We start from the raw sequence: 19,164 nt of genomic DNA, 5'->3' as shown, positions 1-19,164 counted from the left end.
GAGACAGAGTTGAATAAAAGACTTAATCATATGTACTTTTAAATTGATGTTCTTAGTTCAAACAGTTTAAGAAAAAAGTCTTTATAAGCCTCCAAAGATTGCAGCTGAAATGGTTTAAAATCAATTTTAACTCATTTTCCATTCATATAATATGAGAGAAGGGAGCCAATTTCATTGGCTCACTGGAGAACTAGGCTAAGGGTTTTCATATCAGCCTACAAGGGCTGTGTCTGGACTGAGAAGGCTTTACTATCCCCAAAGTCCTATCACAGGGACTGTAAATGTCTTGCAGGAATGCTCAGGTCCTAGAGTTCCTGTAGAACTTAGACTAGAAGCAATTACCAAAGCAGGTGTTCTGGCCCGCTTGCTTGTGATTTCAGCCTTCTCTGAGGACTGTATCATCAGCACCTTTAAAAGTAAGTCCTTCAAGGCAAGGGAAGATCATGAATCAGTGAGGACTGACTGGCACTGGTGAGAGAGAGAGAGAGAGAGAGAGAAAGAGAGAGAGAGAGAGAGAGAGAGTGTGTGTGTGTGTGTGTGCCAGAGAGAGCGCGCGTTCTCATCAGGGGACGGTCTCTGATTTGACAGCCTCTCTGCCGCCCCTGCTGCGGCTGTGTGGTCTGTCAGCGGTTGCAAAGGGCTGCGAGGGTTCAGAGGAACTGCAGCTCTGAAGACGGAGCACTCTCAAGCACTCTGAAGACGAGCTTTCCTGCAGTGTTGGAAACTTCGGCTTATTACTGCTTCCTCTACCCGGAAAAGCAGGCGTCACTACAAAGGAAAAGGTGAGAGAAGAAATTGTTGTCTTTTGGGTATGTGGGGCAGGGGCAGGGGGAAATGAAGTCCCGGACGCTTCTTATTTTGCAGCAAAAGGGTCTCATCCTCTAAGAGCAAAGGAGGCAAATGCTAAATTCCTGCAAAGCTTCATCACGGAACCTCTTGGCTTTTCTCCCATACCTTTTTCTTTATTTTACTTTTCCTAAGCATCTAAGCAGTTTCTTTTGTATTTATTTTTAAGTTAGCAGATATTGTTTAGTTTTTCACATTGGGCACTTTTTCAAACTAGGGAGCTTTTTTTGTTTCTCTTTTCTTAAGCATTTTTTCCTACAAAGAGGAAACTGATCCCTCTTAATGTAAGTGGCTGCGCCCTCCTACAATAGAGTTTTAAACAGGAGTTTTCGGAAGTGCCTGTGAGCTCTGTTACTGTAGACACATGGGAGGTGAAGGAGAGGAAGTGAGAGTTACCTGACGGTGACTGTGTCTTGATCTGAAGTGGCGACGCTGTGAGTAAATGTGGACTGTGTCACTCTTCACAGGGGGAGAGAGCCCTGTGACACAGACAGGGCTCTGGACAGAAGATGTTCTGAGAAGTGTTTCAGAGGCAATCAAGCCACTGAAGATGGAAAACGAGACAGTAAGCGAACTGAACCAGACACAGCTTCAGCCGAGAGCAGTGGCGGCCCTGGAATACCAAGTGGCCACCATCTTGCTGGTGCTCATCATCTGTGGCCTGGGCATTGCGGGCAACATCATGGTGGTGCTGGTAGTGCTGAGGACCAAGCACATGAGGACCCCCACAAACTGCTACCTGGTGAGTCTGGCAGTAGCTGATCTCATGGTCCTGGTGGCCGCCGGCCTCCCAAACATAACTGACAGTATCTACGGTTCCTGGGTGTATGGCTATGTTGGATGTCTCTGCATTACTTACCTCCAGTACTTGGGCATTAATGCATCCTCTTGTTCGATCACAGCCTTTACCATTGAGAGGTATATAGCAATCTGTCATCCCATCAAAGCCCAGTTTCTCTGCACATTTTCCAGAGCCAAAAAGATCATCATCTTTGTCTGGGCTTTCACATCCATTTACTGTATGCTCTGGTTCTTCTTGCTGGATCTCAATATCAGCACCTACAAAGATGCTATTGTGGTGTCCTGTGGCTACAAGATCTCCAGGAATTACTACTCACCTATTTACCTAATGGACTTCAGTGTCTTTTATGTTATGCCTATGGTCCTGGCCACCGTCCTCTATGGATTCATAGCTAGGATCCTCTTCTTAAATCCCATTCCTTCAGATCCTAAAGAAAACTCTAAAACATGGAAAAATAACTCAATCCATCAGAATAAGAATTTGAATTTGAAGACCTCCAATAGATGTTTCAATAGCACAGTATCTTCAAGGAAGCAGGTAAGCAAATCCGAATCTCTGAATCCACAGAGGAAATGTGTGATAGGGTTCCTTGCAGGATGGGATCAACTTTGTCCTACTTAGCTGGTGGCAAAACCAAAATATAATTATGCAATGTTTCACAAAGTAAGCTTCTGCTTTGCATATTAAATCTATCTCTAAAGTAACTGAACATCTAAAAATAGTTGGGAAAAATTTGATAGTACATAAGCAGGTATAAGTTCAGGTACTGTTAAAATATAAGGAAATATAAATAAACAGAAACTCTTAGAAATCCACGTTTAAAATGTTTGTGCTTCTCTGCAAAATGTTATCAAAATATTTAGATCATTTCTGGCTTCTGCAGAAAGCAGATTTCAGAATTCTCCTACGTGACAAAGAGCTGACAAGATAGTTTGAGAAAAGATGAGTCAGAGAAATAATGAAACTTTCCTTATTGTTCCATAGTTGCTCAAGACTGAGACCCACATAACTGAAAGGGGTTCCTGGACTTACTTTTTAGCCTTAATGAGCAAAGAGTCTGTTACCTCTATAACCTCCTGTGCCAGTTCCCTACAAAGTATCTCAGCATGCAAAAGCTGAAAATGCACTTTGCTCAGAAAATGGTCTAAAAGATAGGCTAAAACCAAGCTCAACTTGTTACAAAGAATGACTGAATTTTCTAAAATGTCTATTTTTCCCAGTAAACATAACTAAAACCCCTTTATGCTTTCAGATCACCTGAATTTCCATGGGGCTACAGTTGAATAATGGTTTTACTAGTGAATGAAGTGCAAATATATATCTACATTTACAAAATTGTTCAAAATTACTTATGAACTTAGCTTTCAGTTCCTTTTCCTTCTTTGTTCAACAGAATAAACAGATAATTAACATTTACTTTCCTAACTAAAAAAGAAAAGTTGAAGTCACCAGTACTGGATCTTTGAAATGGTTTGAATTCTCTCTCTTTTTTTTTTCCTGCAAAGAATACAGTTCTTCTGGTGTGTGTAGATAGAAACCGAATGTACATTTTAAAGTATGCATATGGACTATCCTAAACTAGAGGGCTTCCTAAACTCCAGATTAGCTGCTGTATGAAAAATTATAATTGGACATATGAGCACACAGTTAAATAGGCTACTAGTAACTATAAGGGTTTCAAATATGCATGAAATGAATAATAAACTCTAAAAATAAATGTATACAGTATTTTAAATGATATTGTGATACTTGATTTTTATAACATTTACTATTAAAGATACCTAATGACAGGAAGGGAAGGTCTAATCAGCTATTACTAACTCTCAGATTTCTATTGCTTTGGGTCTAGCAGCGTATTACCTAATACAAGGCATTTTTGTCCATCTTTTCCTAAAAGTTGTTTAGGGGAAATTTAGAGAGATCTGCTGACCATCTGCCAAGACAAACAATAACAAAGACAGTAAGAGTAAATAATATGTTCCTCTCAATTAACGATTAAACATGGATTAATGTCTACAGCAGAGACGGTCAGTGAGCAAATTAATTCATTAGACATCATTTTATATTCTTGTTATAAATTCTAAAAAATTGTTTGTTCTAATGCCCTTCTTTTCAATTATAGTCATTAGTACCTATCAGCATTAATAATGTGCTTTAAATTGCTAATTATGTTACATGGTCCCACTCCTATTTCAAAGCTGTTAACAGATAGGCTGTCTTTATAGAAGCTGTGTGATAGAAGAAAAAAGCCAAAGATTTTCCTCTAAACAATTCTGGGCTTAATTGCCAAGTTTCTAATCAAACTGCATGACCTTGGATAAACAGAACCCTCTTAGTCTCAGTTTCCTCATCTAAAAAATGAGGACAACTAGCAACATCCAGGGTTGGCATGAGGGTACACAGAAATGTCTTATGTGAAACACTTAAAATGAAGCGGTGATTAACACCTGAGAGTTAGTCTTCCTCTTAGTTTTTTAATATGTTGGCAACTGTAAGGGAAATACAGATGTGTTCTTTAAATTATATGTTCATCATTTAAACAAAGATTATTTGTGGAACAGGTGTGTATATGACATAGTAACTTCTCTAAGGAGCTTTTTAATGATGAGGGCATTTGGAAATGTATTCTGATCGTGTGGTGCTGCCACAGTGACATCACTAGCAGCTGGCATTCAGGAGTGAGGGGCGCCAGGTGTCCTGGAATGAGCAAGACAGTTCTGCACAGTGAAGAAATGCCCTGTTACTAATGCCAATAATGCCCTTATGGAGAAACACATAATGACATATAATCAATAGAACTGCATTTAAGTAATATGTTGTGTTATTCAGTCTTGATTATAGATAGGATGTGAGGTCAGAGAAAAGGAAGGAAATGATGGGCCTAGAGGGATCAGAGAAGGCTTTATGGAAGAAGTGCCATTTTAGAAGGCTCTGGAAGGATAGGGACCATTTGGAAAGTAAAAGTGAACACGGACAGCACTCTCCACAGAAAGGACATGGCTGGAAGGAGAACGTTTCAGCTTTGGAGAGGGGCAAGGCGGGGCACATGCAATGGGGAATTTTATGGGGTGGAGTGACTTGGTTGACTAAAACAAATGATGTCTTTGGGGGAGCAGTTAAAAATAAGATTTGGTTGATAGAAGTGTGTGTATTTGTGTGTGTGTGTGTGTGTGTGTGTGTGTGTGTGTAAGAGAAAGAATGAGCAAGCTATGAAGGATCCCAAGTAGAGGCAGAGAGAAATGTGAGCTGGGTGCAGAGGTGCAGAGAATGAGTGGGGAGTGGGAGCAGCGAGAGGGAAGTGGTGTGTGCAGTGATGAATCTGACAGCTGTGGACATTGCAGATTCAGAGCCAGAGACTGGTAAAAGAAAGGCCACTTTGGAAGTTGATGGTAGTGATTATCTTCTGGAAGAATTTAAAGTAAGGTGTGAATCAGAGAGATGTTTCAAAGAAAGAAAGCGCAAGATGTAAATGTATTAGATGCAAATGAAGAAAGGACAATTCAGTGTGGCACCGGTGTTCTGAGACTGGAAGAACTGAATGAGAATGAGTGAGTGGAAAAGAGAGCTGGGAGGGGAGCAAATTTTGTCCAAAATCAGTGACCTAGCTTTTTCCTCGTTTGAAATTGTTCTTTTCTTAAATTGTCAAAAGGTTCAAACCACCAGTTCCTATAACCTGAGGACTTTTATTTTAATGTTTTTTCTGTGTTTTTTTTCTTTCAGGCAAGTTAATTTACATTTTAATAAATATTCTGCCTGGGCCAAGACCTTCTAACCAAGTTATTAAAGTCAAATATGGATAGCCTAAAAGAACTACATTTAAAAAAAGAAACAAAAGAGCACATTTATATGTAAGGGAAATATGAGTTTTATTTATTTGTTTTTTATTTATACCCCTCATGCAGAAAATCCAGGCCAGAGTATTTTTTTCCGTGATTCAGAAATTCAATTATATTTTAGGAAACCAACTATCTATTTAGTAAATTCAGTGAAATAAATTACTAAAAATAATGGCTTGGAATTGTGTAGACAAAAGAATTGATGATCAACTACATCTTTGGCTTTACATTGGTTGTTTTGATGTAGAAAATATATGGTTTAAATGATCACTTTTGTCCCATTTCAGCTCTCTATGTAATGCCAAAAGATTCTCTCAGTTCATCCAATTCAGGTGTTCAGTATTATGTAGATAAATTATCTCTATTATTGACAATATATTTCAAAGGAATTAATGAGATCTTTTGATACTTCAGAGACAGAAAAACATCTTGATAAAAGATGATACTATGAATAAATATATTCAATGAAAATATTTGCTTTCCATAGGATGCAGGGGTGTGCAGAATGTTTCTTAAATAAAGCTACCGGTTTTATTTTCCATTGAATAACTGTAATGTAGTTTTCTTCTCCTACAGTATAACTTGGGGAGAAAGTGTGTCACATAGTCCAAATTTACGGCAAAATTTCATTATGGGTTTTATTTGTTTAAGCTAGCCTTTAAAATACTAGACAGTCTTTGTTTCCATAAATTTCTTAAGAGCCTTCTATCTTACTAGAGAATATTGGTGGCCCAAGAAACAAAAGCAACTTCCCTTTTTAAAGCAATACATGCCTTTGCTTGCTGCTATTGTGTTGTTACTGATGATCATATAAGAGCAATCAGGTGTACTCTTGAAAACAGAAAACTAGGAGTAAGAAAAAAGATGTACCTTACCCCATCTCTCAAAACCACAATTATTAACATTGTGTTATATTCTTCTTCTTACATTTTTCACTTACTTTTTAAATGTAATCAGTCAAAATAGGTATATAATTTTATATCCTGCTTTTGCATAAAATGTTGAAATTAATATTCTCAAGGAGAATAGCAGAATAAAAGAAAATGGATAGGATGGTGACTAAGTTTTTCTCAGACTCAGTTTTCTCATCAATAAAATGGGAGTAACAGTTATGCATAGAGTTCTTCAAATCCAATGAGATGCACCAGTCAAAATTCATCTTTGTTGTCCTCCCACCTGCCCTGTCAGCTACCCCTCCCTCACTCCTCCTCTCATGGATCTGCACCCCCGGGGCAGCCTCTGAGCCCCTCCGCAGCCCTCTCCAGCAGTGTGAAGCTCTCGCGGACAGTGAAGAAATCAGATGAAGGGTGGGTGTGTCCTTTCTCTTCCCCTGCCTTCCCCCAAATCCTGCCTGCAGTGCTGCTTACTTTTTAAAGGAGAAAGCTGAAAAAAAGGAAAAACCTTTGAGACACAAAAGAAAGGAGGCATAATGGTGGAATATTGTGCTGTAGGGCTGATATTTGGGAGCATGGAATTCCTTAAGTTGTATGGGAGCTTAGTTGCTGATTTACTTTACAAGGCAAATTAGTGATACTAAAGTAGGCCTTCAGAATTAGGTCTAAACCAGAGATTTCTCAGGTTTAGTGGGACTGTTTTCATAGAGTTTTCACAGGTTCCTCTTTCATTTCTAATTGTTTTATTTGTTCCACTTGTGTGGGTTCATGTATATCGTGAATAGTCTAAAGATCTCTAAGATGGGGTGAAAAAGTGCAATTTTTGTCAGCATACAGATATCTAAGTGTGCCACCTATTTTTATTATTAAAAAATAGCTTTCCATTTTCCCATTCATATCCTGTAAAAGGAAAAACTTCATTCACATCCCATAAATTGAATCAGTGAAAATCTCCTGCAGTTACATGCTTTGTGTCCTTTGGTTAGATGAACACACACTGTTTAGTCCCAATTTTATATTTGTATCCTGGAGCTATTATATCACTCATAGAGAAAAATTAATTTTCTCATATGCTTACATAAAGGGAGAACCTGCATTCCACAGCATTCTCAATTTAGCCACACACACAAAAAAGCACCTTAAAGTCAGCTTGAAAATAACCACTTTATATTTTTTTACACAGCATCTTGTGAATTCTTCAAACTTCAAACAAATACCCCAAGTCCCAGACAGATGAAGGCTGGATGTTCTTAGTCTCCTTTATGTTTTTTTCTAATAAGTTGGGGGAAGGGTGACAAGTATAAAGCTAGAACTAGGTCAACATTAAGCAAAATTTTGCAGTAGGTCATTTACATTCAATATCTTCCCCAGTTTAATGAAACAGTCACTCACAACCCCAAAAGCACCTAGCACTGTTCCAGATGTGGAGGCCACAGGGATAGATAAGACAAACTCTTCACCTACAAGGAGTCCCTCCCACTGGCTTTATAAAAAATAATCCTGAGCAGCCCACTGGTTCTACGACAGAGGGCATGGCATTGCTGAGGAGAGAAGCAAAATGGGGAGAATGGAGGAGGGCTCTACGGAGCACATGGCACTGGCTGGGCTGTGAAGATGGGCAAAATGTCTAAGGGCAGCATTAAGGAGACGGGGAGAAAAGGAAGAAACACAGTTCCACAGAAAGAGAGGTTGACAGTGACTGAGCAAATTCCAGGAAAGAACAGTCCAGTATTGCTGAAGTGGGGCTGTCCAGTGAGGGAAGCATGGACCAGATTGCCTTCCTGCTACATCTGACCCTTACCCCTCCTCCCCACCCCTGCCCTTCGTCATTCTGTCTCCTTTCCTCCAAACCCATGCTCATAGCTACTACCTATGAGGCTCTGGTATGTAGCTCTAGCAAAGACATCTCCCCATCCATAGTCTTAATTGTTTTATTTGAGACCATGTAAGTTGATCAAATCCAATATGTCTAAAACTAAACCCAATATTTTCCCTCAGAGACCCCTACCTCCTTCTTTCTTCAGGTTTCCAGAATCTAGAGTCCTTCCTTCTAAGTGTTTTTTTGTCCTATACACCTGCCTGCAAATTGAGGCAATAGCCAAGGCCTAGTTTTTCCAGCTCATAACTCTCATCCCTGACCTACTCCACTCATAAAACCATCATCCTAGTCCGCCGGTTCTCACTTGCTCTATTTCAGGACATACCTCCCTGTCCTCTCTGACTCCCATTCTTCTTTCAGAAAATCATTCTTGCCATTGCTCACTAAAGGGTCTCTAACTCACAGATACATTGTCAAAATGATTTTTATAGTTCCCTGAGGCCTAGAGTTTAAACATCGTAGCCTGACTAATAAGATCCTGGTTCCTTCCTATGTAGCTCCCCTCATCCTTGTAGCTCCCCTAATATGTACTTTATGCTCCAGTGGTACTGAATTATTTGTAGTTCTCTGAACTTCCTATGTTCTCTCAGCCTCAATGACCTTCATCTGGCAAACTCCCAATTATCTTCCAAGACTCAGATCAAACATGGCCCCTGCACCCTATCAAGCCTTCCCTGAATTTCTCAGGCAGACTGATACAGCCAAATTTCTAGGTATAACTGTGGATGTTAGGTGGTCTACCTTGTTTTCATAATACTTTGCGTGTACTTCTGATTTAGTAATTCTTAATATAATTGTCAGCCTGTCTGCCTACTCACTGCCACCAAAATCCTTAAGAGTAGGGCCTTCTATCCCCAGCACCCTCAGCACTGAGTTTGGCATAGAGCAGGCTCCTGAAAGTGTATGTACACAGCCAAAGAATATAGACTTTGCCAGGGCAGGCTGTTTGCATCTCTTCCCAGCTCTGCATTCAGTGATATCACACCGGTTGCTTAAAAGCAGTCATGGTCGGAGATTTTTTTAACTACAGAAATCAACACATAAGACAATTCAGGGCCCATGTCCTTTTGGCTATTGTTAAATGTTTATCAGCACCCTTCATGTGTGTGTGTGTATCATATGTAATTATACATATATATAAATGAAAATGTAAAAAAGTACATACATGCATATTTCAGGGCTCAGTCACTTCCAACACTATTTTGCTGCCTGAAAAATTACTTTGTATTTATGCCATATACTTCTCTGATTTAAATTAAAATTTCCTTGTCTTTCATTGAATCTCTTTTGAATTCCAAAATAGCCAAACTAGTAGCTAGCTAGTATGGTTGTGACTATGCGAGTGGATAAGACTTTTTAGGAAGATTTCCCCCTTCCAGATGAGAAAATAATAATAATTTTTACTTTTTAAGAAAATCCTATTCATTTTCCTTTAAAATACTCTTCAGTGAGAACTACATTGGAAAGAATAGGCAGAGAGGCAGAGGGATGGCAGCTCGGAGAAGGAAAACATTGTAAGCAGAGGTATAAAGATGAAAATAAATCTATCTATGTGCCCCTAACTAAGGTTATTAACACAATTGGCACACATCATCTTCTTTCAAAAAGAAATATCCCCAGTCTCCTCTGACTGGCTATCAAAGCCCCTAAATCTGTTTTATCATTATTCTGGCTTTGTTCATCCATTAGTTCTTTAATCCAATAAACATTTTTTGAGTGCCAGTTTAAATGCCAGGCATTGCTCCAGAGAACCAGTGATAGTCACTATCTTGTGGAACTTTAAATAAAATACAAAAGATCGTTCTTAAAAAACAACTGGAAAATACAAGGTTAGCCTGTACAGCGTGCAGAAGAGGCAACAAGGAAGGGTGAATGCTGTACTTAGTCAAGGCTGGAGAGAAAGCGCACAGCAGAGTGAGGGGCACTTCCACTCTTGATCACTGAGCGGGCACTCACCAGGCCAACACAAAGGACCAGAAGCCCTGCAAACCAGTATGTAACCATGCTGAACCAGGGCATGACTATGAAAAGCCCTGAGTGTCATCTGAAGGCATCTGGACTTGATTCGAAGGTCCTGGGAACCACTGGAAGCCTGTAACATGGGCAGCAGCAAATGGGATTTGACTCTGGGGAACTTTGCTCATAAATTTGTGCAATGAAGCCAGCTGAGAACCAGGGAAACAGAAAAGAAGCTGTTGCAATCCAGTCAAGAAGCAAAGAGGGCTTGGGTTAGGAGGTAACAGTACAGAAGGGTGGGAGGAATGTACATGTGAAATATTTAAGAGGTAAAATCAGTAGATTAAACAACTAATTTGGCAGATAAACAAGAGAGATGTTCCTAAAGGGAGTCCAGATTCTTAGCTGCATGACTGGACAGTGGTGGCGTTATTAAGCACGACACAAAATGCCAGAGGAAGAGTGGTTTTACCTATATTCCTTCCCCATAGATTCAGACATGGGTGAATTTGGATAAATTAACTTTGGGTGAATTATTTTGCTTCTTAATACCTCAGTTGTTCATAGGTAAAATGGGATACTAATGATACCCACTCATAGGGTTGCTATGAGGAAATGCCTAGTACATAATAGGTATTCAGTAATTTGTATTTACTATATTTAAATTGTATGTTATATTTAAAGTATTATTTACTACCTCCTAATTCATGAAAAGCAAAAACATAGACTGGTAATTCTTTCCTGAAAAAGACAAAATTTAGAGGTTATAACAGAGAGCTTACAGGTTCTAACAACATATTAATAATTAAAGACCAAGTTAGCACATACTTTTTGAGCTCCTATTGTGTGCTGCGAGAAACACACTAAGTACAACACAAAAATTACACACATAACAGAAACTAGATATTACTGATTTTTTAATGTACTCTGAACTATTTTAAATGTTTTACATGAACTAGCCCACAACTCAACTAACTCAATGAATACGTACGATCCCCTGGAAAGTAGTGACTAATTATAAAAGAGGATTTGGAGGCATAGAGCTGCTAAGTGACTTGCTCTGGGTCACACAGATAGTTGTGGCAAAGTCAGGATTTGAAAACAGGGCTCCTGCTATAGAGCTTATATAATATCGACCATAAGGGCAAGAGAAAATCAAGTAAATGTGAGATTGGTGGAGGTTAAAGTAAATTTCCTGGAACTGGTAGATGAAGGGGATCTGGAGATTTTGAGAGGTTTGCTAAAGAGAGTGAGAGAAGAGAGCTTGTTTCAGGTAAGGAAGGAAGAGGGGAAGGATGTGAATGTATTAGCAACCCAGAGGAAAAAAGCCCAGAATTTATAAAGCATATTCTGTCTGTGGAACAGTGATGAGATTAGCCAGATATGGGTCAAAGCTTCATGTCAGGAAGACATGGGAAATAAATGTGGAGGCGATACAGGCCAGGGCTGGATCAGTGAGGCCGAAACCCCAGGGCAGCATCTGCCCAGCACCTGCCTTCCTGGTTCCCCCTTCTCACTACAGAGCAATGCCAGGAAATTACATCATATTGAGAGCAGCTACCTTACCCCACGAGTTTCCATTCCAGTGACCCTTAGTAACCTCTGTCCATTTACGGGACTATAATCAGTTCCCCCTTTTCATGGCTTAAAGGTCCATTTCAAAACTCCCCACTCTCCTCGAGTCATCATACCTGGTGTTTTCCCCTCGGAAACCCCACCTCTCCTTTCTCAGTTCCAGCCTCACCTGTTCCTCTCTCACTGTAGACACGGAGGCTGGCCTCTCTGCCTCACCAAACTGGTGCAGAGGCTTCCTAACCAGTGTCCTTGCCTCTGAACTACTCTCTTCCAATTCATCCCTCAGGTTGAGGCTAGAACCATCTACACTGCAAATTTGGTAACAGCACTACGATACCTTAATTCCTCTAATATCGTTAATTCTTGTTGATGTAAATCGAACGTCATTATCAAGGTCTACTGGGACATTACGATCTGCTCCCCATCCCCAGCACATTGTTCTATAAGCAGTTTCCTACACCGGCCACACTCTCTCATGCTTCCACGTCAGGATGCATACTCCCACGGCTACAAACCTTCTGCAGCCCCTTGTTTGACCTGCCACTGCTAACCTGCCCTCTCACAGACCACATCTCAGAGCAGGCTGCCCTGAGTCCACTGGCCAGGGCTGGTGTCTCTCCCTTCTCTTTGTGGCACTTTGTTCTTGTGTCTGGACAGCACATTGTGGTATATAGTCATTTGCTCAGAGGGCTCTCCCACCAGACTGGGCATCCCACGGTGGCGGAAACATTACCCCATTCATCTCCGGGCCCACAGTGGGTGTCGTGGTGCCTGGGGACATATTGATTAATAACTAAACTAGTTGGCTGTATATAAAGGATGAGGAAGATGAAAAGATCAAATTTGACTCTAAAGGTTTTTTCAGGAGGAAAAATTGCAAATGGTGAAATTGTCGAAAGAGATGTTGAAGGAACATTGTCAGAAATCTTCAGCTTAACATGAGAATCTGGAAATTTTAGATTGTAAGAATGTAGGATTTGGAGAAACACAGATCGTAAGCGAGTGATCAGGATCAGATATGTGCCTTTGGGAATCATTAGAATAATGGAAAAAGCTATGATTAAGATTAAATTTTGAAAAAGAGAAGGACAGATGGACAAAAACTGAGTTTTGGAGGAATCTTTACATTTAGAAGGCAGGAGGGGGACTGGAGTCTGCTAGAGATAAAAGACCTATTTTCCCCTGTTGGAACATGGCCGGAGGGCCGAAGGCAGAGTTCTGGCGGATACTCCCAGTTGGGAAGGAAGGAGAAAAGATGATGAGCCAAGGAGAAAGAGAAGGTTCAGTTAAGAGAATAAGTGTATTTGTCTGAAACAAGGAAGGCATGGCATTGCTGCTGAAGTTGGACACGGCTTTTCAGAGCTGCATGTGAGAAGAACTTGAATAAACTAAGAATTAAATTAGCTCTGAAAATTAAACAAAGCTAAATACATGTGCGCATGAAATAGGGTGAATAATGTACAATATCTGACAGCCATATTTAGTTAAAATAAAAACAGATAACATTATTGTGGGAAAGAAAATAATGCAACCTTTCAGAAACAGTACTGGTGACTTTTAGCTGTGCCCCTTGGATAGATGGCCTGAACACAATGGTATAGCAACAGCAAGTATGTGAACCACCCAAATCTTTTCATTCTGAGCCTTTGTTGTTTGAGTTTTATGGGTATTTATGACTATGGAAGAACACAGCAGTTTTTCTGCAGGCAGCAGCTCTGAGCTTACAGAATAAGGAAGTGACTCAGTGAGAGAAGTGGCACCCTCCTGAGAACGAGCGAGGCTAGAGGCCAGGTAAATGCAGAGCAGCCCATGAATTTTTTAAAGATCATTTGTTAAGTCAAGTGACTCAGCCTCTAGCAATGTGCAGGACTGACACCCTGCCATGTTTCCTTTGATAAGAGTTAGGCTTTGTAACTGATTCTACTTGGCAAACATTTGAAAGATTATGCATACAGAAAATTTGTGTGGGGAAGGGCAGGAGAAAAGAGCACACTAGTATATATTTTCTGCTCTACCAGCAAAATAGGGATAGGCTCAGATTCAAGGTGAATTTATAGGAGAAATATTTAACTAGAGGTTATAAAGTGCTAGGTTGGACCACCAGGCATTTCTTTATAAATCAATGAAACATCTCTCTGAATAAACTAAGCACAAGTCAATAGTTTTATAAAAACCAATTGCGGTGCACAGTGGAGGTATTATCCTGGAATTAAGGATGGTCTTGTTAAATTATGACATTCCCTTCCAGGGTGTTTATGGAATGGGAAAATAGTGGAAGTGAGGACAGATTTGTACCTGTTCAATTATGATTTAATTGAAAACCTGCTATATCTCAGGCACTGTTTTAGGCACAAGGATACAAAAATGAACAAATCAGAGTTTCTGCTCACAAAAAGTTCCTATTATAATAGGAAAACCAGAAAAGTCAACCAATAATTAAAGCAGTCATGTAATAAGTGTTTATAAATCATTATATATGGAAAAAACACAAATTAGTATTCCCTGACCTAGATGGCTTGGGGAGAGGTGGGCATCAGAAAGGCATTCTGGAAAAAAGGACTCCTAAGCTGAGCCTTGCAAATTAATAGGAATTTTGTAGGTGAAAAAGAGTAGGAAGATGGTTTATGCAGTAGGAACTATAAAGGTGAAGACCAGGATTCCAGAAAAAACACCGTAAGTCCTGAGAACTTTATGTCACTATTAAGACTCAACAACAAGAGATAAGACTAATGAGATAAGCAGGGACCAGGAAGTAAAGTCTCTATCTAGGATTTTGAGGGATTTGGACAATTTTCTAAAGGCTATGAAAAGTCATTGGAAGATTACAATGCAGGAAATATTATAATTAGATATATGCTTGAGGAAGATGTCTTCAGTGTAGGAAACGGATTGGACCCTAACTAAAGTCAAGGGCATTAGTTAGGAGAATGTTGCAACAATATGGGCAAGATAATCTGAATAGTGCCACAAAGGCTTAACATGAAAAATGGCAGTAAGAATAGAGAGAAATAGATGCATTTGGAATAGAATCCATAGCTTCATATAAATAGCTATGCAGAAAGTAAGAGAGAAAGAAGTCAAAAGTAAATCATTTGAACACTGAGAAAGTGGTATGATAATTGAAAGCCTGTATTCTGGAATCTCATGCCCTAGAGCAGAGCCGGGGTTGGCCACTGACTATGTGATATGAGCCAGTTAACTTGACTCAGTTTGCACATCTGCATAAAGGATGCTACTGATAGTACCCATCTTTCAGGGTAGTTAGTATGGTTTAATGCAAAAATCTATATAAAGTACTGTGCATGGTGCCTGGAATATGGAAATGATGAATGTTAGCTACTGTTATTATTTATTGGATAGTGTAATTTGCCAAACGAGGACAATTAGTGAAGGAACATACTTCAAGGCATGTATATTTAAATTTTTCCCATGTTGTATTTGGAATGTCAATAGAATACAAGGATACAGTTGGAAATACAGAATTTTTGCTCACAAGAAACATCTGGCATGGAGATACAGATTTGGGAGCAATCAGTATACAGATGGTTTGTTGAAGACTCGGAGTAGATATGATTACTGGGGGAAATTTTGTAGAACATAAAAGAAACCCTGGAGCAACTATAATTCAGGACAGAATGAGATGAAAAGACTGTAAAATCTGTAAAATCAAAGCTATTGCCAGAGAGGAAAGAAGAAAACCAGGAGAAAGTGGAGTCACAAAAGCCAGAAGAGACTGTCAATAGTGGTCAATAGAAAGAGGTGAAGATAAGAGCTGAAAAAGCACCAAAAACAGGCAGTGGTAACCTTTGTGAGTGCAGCTGTCATGAAGCGGTAGAGGGAATAAATTAGATCATGGAGTTGGTGGATGAACTAATGGAGGGAAAACTGGAACAAGAGTAAGAGTAGGCAGCTGTTTTAACAAACTTGATTATGAGAGAGAACAGTAATGACAGAGAAGTAAGGCAAGGTATTTTTGTTTTGCTTCATTTTACTCCTTAAGACAAAAGAAATCCTACATTCTGATGGGAAAAATTTAGTAGAGTGAGAGGAATTATTTGGAGATACATAAGCAAGACTCAGTATTGATAAAGCACACTCCTGAGGAGTCGAGAGGCATGACCACGAAGGGCGGAGGCAACGCCATCACCTTGGAGAGGAAAAGTGACGTCTTTCCGGTCCTGTCCGCTGAGGTCATATCCAATAAATGTCAAATAAGTACAGGGATAAATTAGTGAATTAAAGAAGGCATGAGTTAGGTACAAGGAAAAGAGATAAGGATGATCACGGTTGCAGATCAATTTTAGGTTATGGGACAGGAAGTGATGAGTTCTCACAAGCTGATCTCTTCTCAGTGCCACAGAATGGGAAGTCACTGACTGAGAATGAAGAGGCACTGGCGAGGGTGGGGAGGGCATGAACAGATACATGGCAATTGACTGTGGGACATGGGAGAGGTAGATGACAGGTAGAGGGAGAACAGGACCAAGTGCCTTCATGGTTTAGAAAAAATGAGCTGCTGCAGTAGTAAAGTTCAGACAACCCGAATTTCTTCGTGACATCTAAATACTTTGCAATGGACCTGTTCTGGGACTCATGCCCTTTGAACACTGCCAGCAAACTAAGAAAATCCATCCCTTTGGACAGTCAGAAGCACTATCGTGAAGGGCTCTCTGTGTGGAGCCATATGTAGATGAGCCATTTCGTTGTCCTCAAGGTCGTTTCCTTTTCTGTTACAGAGAATGAACACCCACAACCAGTACAATTTCACATTTAGCACTTCCTTGAGGCAAGGATCTTATGCTAAATGGATAGACTGGATCAGACAAGGACAGGGATTTCTACATTTGCCAAAAAGTTCCATCTGAAGCCCTGCCTCCAAATCAACAGAAGTCAGGTGCCTGAATAAATCCCTTATTCAAAAAATACTGAGTAGGACCAGCTCATGAGCAATCGTTTTTTCCTCCCAATCTTGAATCTGGCCTCTCTGTGATCAGCACCCTCGGCTAGCTAGCATGCCTGGCATTCAGTCTGGTTTTCCTTACCCCCAAACATCTTTGCTCTTTCCCCTTAATCAGTGAAGGATTTGGGAAACACATTTAACAGTAATTAGCCTTGAGACAGAAGCAACACATTCGATTTTGCATAGTCCTTGACTTTACTTTGCTACTGACTTTATCTCAAAGAAAGATGGTATCTTGAGGTGCAAACACTCTTAATAAACAGGGATGGACAAGATCAAGGGTGCTTGACCCTCCTCATTTGTGCAAGCATTCCCAGTTTTTGTGCCACCCCAAGACCCTTGACATACTAAAAGCAAAAGGCAGAAAGTTTCCATATAATAACACTTTATCAGGGCACCAGTCTCCGCACTTCAGTATCACACAGGACGTTTGTTTATTCCTTAGGCAGTGTAACTCAAGGAGTCTGTGCCAGTCACTCAATGTTCAATGCAGACCCAAAATTCAGGCAAGTAGAAAACTGCCGTTATTGACTGTAGTAATAGACTTTTCAGCTAATGAATAAAAGTCTCTGTTCCTGGCTTCTTCCCAACTCCACCCATTTCCTCAAAATAATTAATCAAGAATGGTTATTAAATCACATCAGGTTTACTGTGTCCATTCTAAACATGTTTCAAAATAGACAACTATCCACGCATAAACCACAAATAGAAAAAGCAGTCTTGAATTTTCATTTTTGATCATGAAGAATGAGGCATCAAAAGAAAACTCATGTTCCTATTATAGCCAGTTAGTCAAAAGCTAGAAACTTCTGGGCTGTGACAGTATGAATTAACTTAAAATATTTTCATGATCATTGAGAAGCTCTTGGTAGTACTTAAGGAAGGTACACTAATTTTTGCAAACTGATACCTAAATGTAAGCCTACTTTCAGACTATTTTTTGCTATCTTTTAAAGAGAGTAAAGCTATTACAATTAAAATTTTATTCAATAAAGTCACTTTTCTGCCTCAGCTAAACTGACCCAATACAATCCCAATATTAAAGAGAGAGTCAAGTTATTTAGTAACACCAAGGAATACAAAGTAAACTTTCAAAAACACCAATAAAATGTACGATAAAGACAACTTGAAGTATGATGATTATCAAGGATAAAACTCACAAAACCATTTTTCCCTAAAGAGAAATAGAAATGCCTGCATTCATAAGCAAAAGACCTTGGTAAACCATTATATAGTGGTACTAGGGGAAATGCTCTGCACAGAGCCTCTGTAAGGAGTAGTGATTTCCTTGTACAATGGCCGGTATTTCATAGAGATGCCATGTTTACAGTCATCTAAAGGTTTAAACATATTGTTTCTTAATAATGTATTGTAAATTTGTAATCAACTTTTATTTCACTCCAAAACCCCTGAGGAGCAGGACATAATCCCTTCAGTAGTAGAAACACATCCCAATACAAATTATAAAGGCGGAGGGCAACATTGCCCACTCTCCAGGAGCATGGAGAGTTTTGAAAATTCCCCGAAGTGATTCTTACAACCCTCCCGAAAACCTCTCCATCCTATGTTGAGACTTACTGTTTAAATATTCTAGCTTAGATTCTTCAGTTAAGATCATGCACCTATGTCCTTCGTCCCACCAATGTAACCTGGAAAATAATCTGTCCTACTTAGTGTCAATCATTTATTCACCTTTCTGATAGGTAATGTTATTGAACTCTTGCTATGTGCTAGGCAGTGTACTCAAGGATTTTCACACATCATGTCATTTGCACCTATGACATAGGTGTAATTTATCATATCAGTTTCAAAGATGAGAAGTATGAGATTCAGCAGCCTTAAGCTCAAGGTCACCCAATCAATAAGCGGAAGAGCAATGAATCTCACCCTAGCATCTAATCCAAAGCCTCTAAAAGCATTAACACTACACTCCATTTCCTCACACACTTGCCCACAGTACTAGTATCTCAGAGATGAGGTACAGAGTGGGTCATATCTGTCTGAGGAAGAGGGAACTTCTTATATATGTGACAATTACATTGGTTCATTCATTCCACAAAATGTGTCAAACACCTGCTTGATTGTTCCAGGCACTGTTTTAAACCTTAGGAATACAGTAATGAACAAATGACATGAAAATCTCTGTCCCATGGAGCTTACATCCCAAGGAGGTGGGGTAATGAAATAAATAATATATATTATATATAAACATATGCACATAGTAAATCAGATTGTGCATAAAAATTAAGCAAATAAGGACATGAAATGCTGAAATAGGAGGGGTGCAATTTTAAATAGCATAGTCAGAGATATAAACTAAATAGTACGTTTCAGAGTGCAGTGTTATTTTGGTTCTTTAGGCAGACACTAGCAAATGTCATTTATAAATCAATGCCTGAAACAACAGGATTTTTTCC

At 39.5% G+C, this 19,164-nt stretch overlaps 1 protein-coding gene across 2 annotated transcripts in view; it reads left to right on the top strand.

Annotated features, from left to right (window-relative positions):
• Positions 1 to 573: 573 nt before the first annotated feature.
• Positions 574 to 19,164, top strand: part of TRHR (thyrotropin releasing hormone receptor) — a 36,890-nt gene continuing 18,299 nt past the window's right edge. The window contains exons 1-2 of one of the 2 annotated variants that reach the window (XM_036876444.2): positions 574 to 782; positions 1,314 to 2,185. In XM_036876444.2, coding sequence (XP_036732339.2) covers positions 1,397 to 2,185 — 789 coding nt within the window. In that variant the 5' untranslated portion in view covers positions 574 to 782; positions 1,314 to 1,396. Of the gene's footprint in view, positions 783 to 1,231; positions 2,186 to 19,164 lie in introns of those variants that run through there. The other variant, XM_036876443.2, reaches the window with a different exon arrangement.

The sequence above is a fragment of the Manis pentadactyla genome, chromosome 3, assembly GCF_030020395.1.
Source record: "Manis pentadactyla isolate mManPen7 chromosome 3, mManPen7.hap1, whole genome shotgun sequence".
Lineage (NCBI taxonomy): Eukaryota > Metazoa > Chordata > Mammalia > Pholidota > Manidae > Manis > Manis pentadactyla.
This window is presented reverse-complemented; position numbering and strand designations above follow the sequence as displayed.